Genomic DNA, 10446 nt, shown 5'->3' with positions numbered 1-10446 from the left:
CCCTCTAGAGGGAAATCTCTGAATGTCGGCATCCATTTTGGATTTCATCTCCGTTTGAGTATGGAAAAGAAATGTTGTGTCAAGAATTGCCGCACTAACTCGGGAAAAAATACCAAGGACATTTTATTCTTCAACTTTCCGAAAGCTCAGAATCAAAGGAAAGAGTGGGAAAAAGCCATAAACGTGAGATGTTTTAAATCTAATAATGCCACACTGCTGTGCTCCCGCCACTTCCTTGAAAACAACTTTCACGCGATTCGCGGTCGATCAGTGTTGAAAAAAAATGCAGTGCCATCCTTGGAATTAAATCCAAAGCCCGAGAAGGAGAAGGCACGGTTGTGTGTAAAGAAGCAACTGGGTGAGTGACTTTCACATTTTTTAATCCTGTCATCACCGTGTTATATTACTTTAGTGGATACGTAAACCTAGCGGTGCTTTTATTCTTTCTCCTACTTCCCATGCTAAGCAAAAGAGACGAAAAAGGGAGAGAAAAAGAATTTGGAAAAGAGCACCATACCAAACAAAAAGAGTAAGTTCTTTCAGTAACATTTTCACGCGCAACGTTTCTATGCGCGTAAACATGCTTTAGGCGGCGATGTACAGTGCACCTCGGGGTTCCGTTAGCGATGTATAGCAACTCTGCATAAAGCTTCTGCTCTTTTTCACACAGCAGCACCGTGTGAAGCAAAAGAGACGAAAGCGGTAGAGAAAAAGAGTAAGTGCCTTCAGTCACATTTACACGCGCAACGTTGCTATCCGCTTAACGTGTTTTTAGGCGGCGATGTTCAGTGCACCTCAGGGTTGCGTGCGCAGGTGTTAACTGGTGTAGGATTTAGCGTTATCGATCACAGATACATAGCAGTTTTGAATAAAGGTTCTGCTCTTTCTCACACAGCTGTCCGGTGTCAGTTCCTTGCGCGTTGTTGAGCGCACTCGGCACGGTTTCAGCGGGAAGCTTGTTCGTGCTTGTTTTCCAAATGTTTGTTGTCTGTTGCATTCGCACATCAGGTGGTTCTGGCATTGTTGGGGAGGGGGAGGGGGGAATAAAAGAGAAAAAAAAAATGATTTAGCGTGTTACTGGTATTTAGACGAAACCTCCGAGGTCGTGGAGATAAAGTACTCTATTGTGAACATTCGAGCGGATAAGAGAAGTGTCAGCGGTAAATGCGCCTTGTTCTGTTATACATGCGTACGATGACGTAAAAAAAAATAAATGTGGCACTGAATATTTCATTGTAGTTGAACGGCAAATAAGAAACGAGAGCTGCAGATACCTCGCGCTGCTCTCAATGAGCATCATAACGTGCTGCTAGCGCGTCACCTCTACTGACGGCCATCGCACTGGCGAAACACTGTTCGCATGCGAGAGCGAAGAATGTTAACGATTCATTTTTGCCTCCGACACTATAACATTGCATGCAGTGACCTTTAATAGGTCCTTACACGTCTCCAAAGAGCAGTAGTAAAGGTTTTGTTTCAAGGGAAACATCTGAATAATCTGCTTTAAAAATAAACAATGAAAACATTTGCATGTTTACTGATCATGCAGCGAGAATGCCGTGCAAGTTCGTAAGACTGCAGTCATTCAGCAGTATTAGATAAAAATACATGCCCCCCTATTTTGCCTCACGTATAATACTAGATATGCATGCCTCCTGCTGGGTATATTACTTTGCTTCTGTGTTGCCCGTTGCATGGGGATATTATCAAACCATTACGTTGCACTTGAGTCTGTCTGTGTCAGGTTTGTTGGTTCATACAATCAAACTTGTTGAATCAAACTTGTTGCTTAACATTAAGGATCACTTTCTTGCCAGTGAGTTGCATCTTTTTTTTTTTTTTTGCAGACTTGTCAAAATGTTTAGTTTGCCAGCAACCAGTTGCTTTCATGTACGAGTTTCTCACCGACGCTCACGCCCACAGAGCATTTGCCTTGAAGAAATTCATCTGTGGTCACTGCCTCCATGAGTTTGAGAGCTTCAGCGACATGATGTCGCATGTCACTAGCCTTGGATCGGCTAAGGAGTATGTGCCTGACAGAAGTGAAGTAGCACCAGTTCCTCGAATGGCTCCACGTCGAGAGTATCCTTGTCCACAGTGCAATGCTGTCTTTGGAACCACTATGGCAAGACTCTATCACGAAGTTACTCATACTGCTGTAAGTGAGGAAGATTTCTGCAAGCAGCTGAAGCTCAAGGCAAATGTTGTGGATGCATATGAGGAGAGTACTACCAATAGGCGTGAGAAGACTGCTGCCAGGAAGCCACTACTAGCGGGGAGACGACGTAAGATTCTTGCTGCTGATCCATCTGAAATCTGTTTTGATGAACCTCAAGAGAAAAGAAAATCTCAGTCTCCTGAGCATGAACAAGAAACAAAAAAGCTGTGCAGGGCAAACACCCCAACTGGTAGAAAGCAGTTGAATACCCTCAGTTCATTATCACCGCAGAGGAAACAGGAGCTTGTGTCAATAGTTTACTGTAATTGGTGTGAACAGAAATTCATGAGCCTAAGGCTTTTGGACAAGCACTATTGGTCTCAGCACCCAAACATGGACATCCCTTTGGACCTTGCTTTCGAGGTGGGCAGTGGGGATGTGACACCCAGACTGACACCATGCTCAGCGTGTGCTAAACGGACTGCATGTGTAAAAGCCATACAAAAATTGCTTGATGAAGCTGTAACTGATGTTGAAACAATACCCTGAGATTGCCACTGTGCTCTTATTTTGAAATAGCGTTGAAAAAATGTCAGGCTGGTGGAAAGAGAAGCAACTTTGTCATAATTGCATTGCTCATTACTCTGTGGTTGTCTGTTGCTTGTCTCCTTGACTTAGCTGCCCTTTCTGTGCAAGTTCTGTGCATGGCCAGTTTACACTCACTGAACCTGTATTACAGCAGCAACAGCAGTGAAGTGTGTGTCTGGGCATCCTGCCAGCTTATGTCCTCTAATCTAAAAAAAACGGCCACAATAAAATGGCTAATGTTGTTGGTGCTTGTAAAGCTGGATTTGTTTGTTGTGACATGTAGAAGGCTGTGAGGGTTCAACATAATGAACTGTGGAGTGTTGAATCTTCGTCGAAAAGTGCAATGACAGAAAGCTCTTCCAAATGCTGCAGATGTGGTATTGAAGATGTCACACATTTGAATTATGAATTGCTTGTCAAAACACCGCACCTCACACAAGTTTGTGCGGAACCTGCATGTCTTGGTCTGGGTGTGTTGTCCAGTGCATATTTATGCAAGACTGAGGGCATTATTGTACTTTCTTTGTTTTGTGCTTTGAAACAGTACAAAATTGTGGCCATATATGTACAAATTGCAGATTTTTCAGTTTCATAAAAATTTTGCTCTAGTGTTTGACTTGGATAAAGCGTATTGCCATGCATACTATATTGCTCATGTTCCCTCTTTTTGCGATGGAAGGCTAAATTACTGTATGCATCACAATGCTCAATTTGCAAGTACGTATTAGGCTGATATTTAGGTAAGCAGACAAGTAACATAGGAGGTTTTATGTGCAAAGTGCTGCTGTCCTAAGCAATCATTGGAACAGTTGTTTGCATACTTGCAATCTGCAAAAGCAAATGGTGAAACAAAGGGAAGGCACAACACGCCGAGGAGGGAAAAAAGTAAGGAAATGGAGAGGTTAGCCAGTGTTTACACCAGCTTGTTACTTTTTACTGGGAAAATGGTAAAGGGCTTGAAAGGTGATAGCAAAAAAGAGGAGATAAAAAAGAGAAAGGAGGTGTGCACATAAAGGCAATGAAATGTGCTACAATTCTTAGTTGACCACACACTTTTCCGTGCACTCCGCTAGTCTTCAAGTGGTGGAGCAATGCTTTCAAAGCCTTCTGTCTTGAACATGGTCTGAACCAGTGCCCGAGGATTCTTTCCTTCGTCAATAAGTGATTGTCCAGTTTGTCGAGCACCGTCGAGAGCGCTTTTCTAGCCAGTCATAGAGGAGATGCCCAATTGTCTCCTCACAGCCGCAGCTACCATAAACAAGGCCAGCCATTCTGATGCTGAATGAATAGGCATTCGTGAATGCACAACACTTCATTATTAGTCATATGCCTGTCATCTGAAAAAAGCAACATTTATGCATTCCAATGTTTCTGGTGGAATCCTAATAGTGCCCTGTTTAGTGTGATAGACATTGTAATCATTTGCTTTCCGGTGAGATCAGAATAGTATGCAGTTGAAAGCACTAAATCCTTTACTTAAGTTTCTTGTACAAGTGTGCAAGATTAAATTGTGTGCACCTGCTGCAATAAGCAACTGTCCACAGAATACAGATCAATGAAGTGAAGCTGTATTTAGATTATGTCTGTGAAATGTGCAGTTATGAAGTAATTCCTACTTTTGATGTCCAGAGAAATTGTCCTTAGCATTATGTGTTATTGTTGGAGCATGACCCTGTGTTTTAGTGAAACTTGTAGGCCAAAATTAATATTTTAATGTTAGGTAAACATGACATTTGCAGTTGACAGAAGGAAGCTTTGTACATTCTTATTTAACACTGCCCATAGCCACTGGGTGAAGTATTGAAATGTTCTTATCCTCAAGGAGATTTCATGCCAGTTGGTTTTGAATCCAGTTCTGAGCAGTTATCTCCTGTATTGGAGAGTGATGGCAGCACTGCATTCTTACACTTCACTCATGTGATTGCTGAGCTGGCATTTCCTAATAAAATGGAAGTAAATATGTGCCCATTGTATTGTATGGTTGGACTTAATGGTTGCAGAGACTCGCAACCCTGCACTTGGGCATTTGGCTGCAGGGTGTCTACCAACCGGGAAAACCGGAAATTCTCAGGGATATTGAATAGTCCGCAAATACTCAGGGAAAACTCAGAGAATTTTCGCTTCTATCAGGGAAAATTTGCTGTAATTTTATCGAAAGGGAACGAAGGTCGCGATAACGCTAGCTGGCTCGAGTAAAACGGAAAGGAATCGTAACGAATCATTGGTCACGCCGTGTCGACGGCTGGAGGAGTTTCCATTGTACAGTCAACAACCGTCTTCCGGACATCCGACGGCTTCGCGGCACCACCAGGCCAATCGTCTGAAATTTCGGACGCAAGAACCTTCCGCTGTCCGATTGTCCGTACTTTTTGCCGTGACCGCAGGTCCGAAACGGCATTAGTCAAAGCCACCACCTGCGATTTTGAGTATCTCGCCGCCTCGAACCGGCGCTCTCACGCAGATCCGCTGGTAGCCGTAGCCATGGGTCACCGCAGAAACGCCAATCGTAGCTGTTTCGACGTTCGCTTTAAGTTTCTTGCCGTTTGGTGCCGTGTTTTTATTGAAAGGATTCGCCGCTGTCAGCAATGGCACCGACTCCGCCTTTCTGCTACTGGCGATTGGCCTCGGAGCTCGGAAAGCGCAATGCGTTATAATGCCGTGTCCCGAAAGTAAGCTTTGCCTCATTACAGAAATGTTGCGCAGTGAAGCATAACAAGCGTGGGAAGGGGCAATTGTCACGGGACAAAGTACGCATTCCTTAATTATACACGCGTGCAGCCGCCATCTCCTGTCACAGTACGAGCACCGATATGCCTAATGAGGGTACTGGCAGTCCTTCAGAGCTTTTTCGGATGTGTCTGTGGCAATTTTGAGCCCTCAAGATCAGTAAAAGGCATGCATTCAATTTTTTGTCATCCTCCCTTTTTCGGAATGCCCGGTTTTTCGGACGTTTTCGCGGCCCCTAGGGAGTGCGAAAAATTGGACATTGACTGTACAACTAACCAAGAGGGTGCTTCAAGTGGTCCGTGGGGAAAACGCGCGGTGGAAGGACAGCAAGAACAGAAAGCACACCTACACATTGAGGAATGAACGGGAAAGGAAGCGTGCCGCCACTTCTTTGAAGGAGCTGAAGCTCAAAAAAACAAAGTGTTGGCTGACTCTGAGATGCAGGTTTCCCTCATCCAAACCAAAATAATATATTTTTTTTTAATCGGTGAAGTGCAGCACTGAGGCATTGTGCGGGGCTGAGAGTATGTCAGGACAGTTGAGGTTGACTTAATTACCAGCTGTTGAGAGAGAATCTCATTTGTGACAAAGTTCGGGCCTCATACCAATGAGCTTGCTATCAGAAATAGTTCATATTCGAAAATATTTCATTCGGTATGCATCTCCTTCTTATTCGTATTTGAGAATGTTCAACTCGATTTCAGGTGGGTTTTACCATTCTTTTCGAAGGTATTTTATTCACTGTGCAGTCTACTAAACTCTTATTCCTTCTGTTTTCTTTTTTGAATAAAATAAGCGGTAGTCCTTACTATTCAAACTGGATTAAGTAATTTTTATTTTTTAACATGCTTACAAGAGAGTGATAGCATTGTGCAACATAGTGTGAGCCTGTCTCGACGTAAAACAAAGTTCTGTTTTACTCGGAATTTTGCAAAAGCACTCAGGGAAAACCTGGGAAACTCAGGGAATTTGGAAATGTCAACTTGGTAGACACCCTGGGCTGCAAGGTCGTTGCGGTACACTGCTATTTTGATGTTTATGGTGTTCCTTTTATTTTTCACAATTCTTGGTGTTTGTTCCGTTCATTACCCTTGCAGTGAAGCAAAGCTGTTAGGCAGGTGTCTATTGAAAGTTGTGCACAAGACAACATACTGCAACACTGTTCATTCCAGTCAAGCAAGTTTTGTAACCAAAGGTGCTCATAACTTCTTGCAAGCAAAAAGTATGTTTCTAGTGTAATTGCGTGATTTGAAGTGCGAGAACAGAACAAGCACTGGGAGATGAGCACTAACTTCACATAGTTAGAACATGTCTCTGTCTGTCCTCCCATGCTTAACTTGTCCATGCACTTCAAGTCTAGTAATTACAGAATACCAACTAGCGTGCTCCCAAGCCTTGGTCAATTGCATCTCTGAGTGTACTCATTCTTTTCTAAGGTATTATTTTTTTGTCGCTTATCTAGGAAGGCCACTGACAAACTTGCACAGCTGCAATGAGCAATAGCGCAACTAATACTCCAGTCAGATGGGCAAATTTAGTGACACTGAGCAAGTGCGCTTTACCACAGCTAGTGTCACTTTGGCGGCGTGCTACTACACGGTGAAGGACTGCAGTGTCAGTGGGTGAGTCAGTCTGCGCATCATATACTTGTTATTTTAGGCAATATATTTGCAAAACAACGTAAACTGGCATTGCACACATTTGAGCGATGTGCTTCCTGTTAGGAAGTGTTGAGAGTGGCGAAGCATTGGTGGTTTTGCAAATGACACGAGGACATTTACAACATTTGAAGTAGTGGAAAAAAATTTTCTCTGCTCTGCAATAAGTGTTATTTTAGTTTTGAACTGATTCTATCAAGGCTACACACTTCAATGCAGTGAAAGCGGGCTTGATGAACACACTAGCTGGTGACAGCGTTCTACAGCAAGTGTCACTAAACCTTTTCATGTGACAACCTGCGAATTACACTAACGGCAAAGTGCACTTGACACTAAATTTACATGTCTTGACAGAAATGTAGTACGAATAAAGGATTTACAAAAATTGGACAAACTGAAGTTGCAAGTTGCTGTCTGTTATGTACATACAGATTAATGTGAATTGGCAATTCAGTGGCCATACCATGGGCAAATTTCAATGCAATTCAGAGAGAAGCACCTAAATTGTGCTGGGACTTGCAGACTAGGAGCTTATTTTCAGGTGGGGTAGGGGGACTGGCGATGATTCAAAAAATTAACTTAAGGCACATTTTTTCACTTTAATGTAAAAATGGGTTATCATTATCGGCATGTAGCTAACTGAAAACAAATTGTTGCAGAATAACAATATAAAAACAATGCATCACTAAGTAGTTTCATTTTGTAAACAATGTGAAGAAATTTTTTGTGTATCGGAGATATGTACTTTTGTGTTAGACCTCGTGTAGCAAGTTTTACAGGTGGGCATGAATTTCCAATAGGGAATTCGCTGCTAAACAGGAACATTTATATACATATATATATATATATATATATATATATATATATATATATATATATATATATATATATATATATATATATACATATATATATATATATATATATATATATATATACTGCTTACAGAATGCTCCTATGAGTACTCGGGCCATGTTCAGTGGTGCAAACCAAAATTCCGAGGTAGTTTCTTTTACAAGCAATGTAGCAGTAGCTTTTGTTGTGCTGGCAAATGCTATGTTTCCTTTGAAGCAGTTCAGGGATCGACCTTTGCGATACAAAAGCATAAATATATCTGCAATACTGCATTGCAGCTGCCTTTTTTGTTTTACAGTGTTATGTATTGTAATCATTTATATGATGTGATTTGGCAGCTGAAATGTAGCCGCTGCAATGAAACAGTTTGAGAAGCCACACTTGTCCACTTAGTGAATGCTGTGCATTCAGGGGTTTCCTGCAGTTGAGACGAATGCAAGCCCTGTAATTTTTTTTTTTTTTTTTTTTTTTACATTTGGGATTTATATTAGGTGAGCTACTTACTGAGTGTTGCCGTTTTACCTGTGCAACTTGCTATTAAATTAATTTTTCATGCTGTGGAGTTTCCTCAGAGTCGTGAATTTGACACATAAGTGGTGTTAGCGTAAAATGTTTTATGGCCAATACATGGGTGTTATGTGTGCTCTCTTGAAAGTAATCGATTGTGCTACGGCTGCTGAAATTAACAAGGGCCTCTCACCAGGTTTAGACATTACAAAGAGACAAGCATGGTACATAGATCATGCGGTGGTACTTGTGCCTCTGTGCACTTTCTTTTAAAGAAGTCCCCGCTTCTGGCCAGAGAGTCTTTCACATGCACAAATGCCTCTGCATAAGATGCATTGCCTGCAACTCCACCGACAGTCACTGGTAGCATGGTAACACCTACTTCCTGCTCCAATAACTAATTTGAAAAGTACTTTTTTGGTAAAATTCTCCCTAGATAGTGCCTTACAACTTCCAAGTGGGGCTTGCTGAGAGGCAGAGAAGGATGTTACATCAAATGTGACTCCAAGAGAGCTTAGCAAATTTCTTATAATTTGCATGTTTTTATTAATATCATTCCTTGTTCATGTCACGATTTAATTAAAATTATTAGGAAACTTTGAAATTGTAAAGTTTTATATTTATCCATCTTTGCACTTTAGTAAAAGAATATCTAAAAATATAATCCAATTAGAATGTTGAAATTTCTGTCACAAAGTGAGCATTTGACTGAACTAAAACAGTAACATTCACTTTGTAATTCATTTCAAAAACTGCCATGGTGGCTAGAGCATTGTGCTGCTAAACCTGAGGGCATATGCTCTCAGGCTTAACTATGTGGCCTGGTGAGAAGCCCTTTAAAGGGCTCCTCACCAGGGCGCATAGCAAATTATTATGGTTATATGCTGGAAGTTCTTATGTGACCTCTAAGGAGCGTTCTGCCACAAGTATTCTGCCGCAAAGATAGAAGTATTTAAAGTGCTGTGAACCCATGATTTCAGAAGGGGAGCATCACAGCCAATGTAGACACTCTCTCTACTTGCCCGGTCTAGCCTCGTCAAACGAAATTCCTCCTCTGCATTCACCCATACTGGAGCCAGAGGATCGTGTGGTGAACATGCCACAGACCCCGCCCCTCTCTCTCTCTCTCTCTCTCTCTCTCTCTCTCTCTCTCTCTCTCTCTCTCTCTCTCTCTCTCTCTCTCTCTCTCTCTCTCTCTCTCTCTCTCTCTCTCTCATTTTTTCTGGGTGGTGCACCTCCGGTAATGGTCTCACACGTATGCTGATGCATTTGTCTTGTTTTGCGCGCTCTGCACGAGAACACCTGAGTAGCAGTATTAGTCAGTGCCACAATCATGCACACTGAGGCAAACGGAAGAGGATGAAAGAGCATGATCATGCTGGAACACGGTAGAAAATTACATTGTTTTGTTCTCTGTGCACACGACTGCACAACATGGGAACAAGCAGACGAAATGGAAGTACATCTCTCTGCTATAGTACGAAGTAAAACAAGAACACGTAGACATCCGGTCTGTATGTTTTATTTCTCTAAACTTTAGTTCGTCTAATGAAGCAACAGATTAAACAAATAACTGATGTTGCCTTGAATAATTCTTGAAGTCTCGTGTCACTATGAGTGATGTCACAGCACTGCCATACACGTAGGCGCACTTGCACAATTGATGTCGACTCTCCAGCTGGGAGCCCAGCGCCCGCATGAAGAATGGGCAAACAGCATTTGGTTTTAAATTTAAGCTCTTTCTGCGGTGCATAGTGATGTAATGCCTAGCAGACACGATCATTAGCGTGCATTCTGTGTACTGTTATGGGGATGTTAAGAGCATATAAAGACTGTATTTACAATATATATACAGGATGAGTCAACATAGACAAGATGGCTGACCACCAACAACACGCAGCAGCCAGCATCTCGAGATCTTCTTCTTCCTCTGTCTTCTTTCGTCCTTCCGTA

General features: G+C 42.2%; 1 protein-coding gene across 3 annotated transcripts; it reads left to right on the top strand.

Annotated features, from left to right (window-relative positions):
• The first annotated feature begins 19 nt into the window (after nucleotides 1-19).
• On the top strand, nucleotides 20-4710 carry LOC126542825 (uncharacterized). Of its 3 annotated transcripts, none has more exons than XM_050189933.3 (4): nucleotides 20-358; nucleotides 467-529; nucleotides 674-715; nucleotides 1848-4710. In XM_050189933.3, exons 1-4 carry the CDS (start codon nucleotides 61-63, stop codon nucleotides 2705-2707), a joined length of 1263 nt encoding a protein of 420 aa, XP_050045890.2. In that variant the 5' UTR covers nucleotides 20-60; the 3' UTR covers nucleotides 2708-4710. The 3 variants fall into 3 exon arrangements, with proteins under 3 accessions (XP_050045890.2, XP_050045889.2, XP_050045891.2); XM_050189932.3 differs by having other exon boundaries at nucleotides 671-715; XM_050189934.3 differs by lacking the exon at nucleotides 674-715.
• The last annotated feature ends 5736 nt before the right edge of the window (nucleotides 4711-10446 follow it).

Source organism: Dermacentor andersoni, chromosome 2 (genome assembly GCF_023375885.2).
Source record: "Dermacentor andersoni chromosome 2, qqDerAnde1_hic_scaffold, whole genome shotgun sequence".
NCBI classification, from domain to species: domain Eukaryota; kingdom Metazoa; phylum Arthropoda; class Arachnida; order Ixodida; family Ixodidae; genus Dermacentor; species Dermacentor andersoni.
The sequence above is the reverse complement of the archived record's forward strand: the minus strand, read 5'-3'. Positions and strand labels throughout refer to the sequence as shown.

Coding starts and splice junctions, on each gene's coding strand:
- LOC126542825 (XM_050189932.3), top strand. CDS start 61: ATGGAAAAGAAATGTTGTGTCAAGAATTGCCGCACTAACTCGGGAAAA. Junction 359..466: donor GTGTGTAAAGAAGCAACTGG/GTGAGTGACTTT, acceptor TCCCATGCTAAG/CAAAAGAGACGAAAAAGGGA. Junction 530..670: donor CACCATACCAAACAAAAAGA/GTAAGTTCTTTC, acceptor TTTTTCACACAG/CAGCACCGTGTGAAGCAAAA.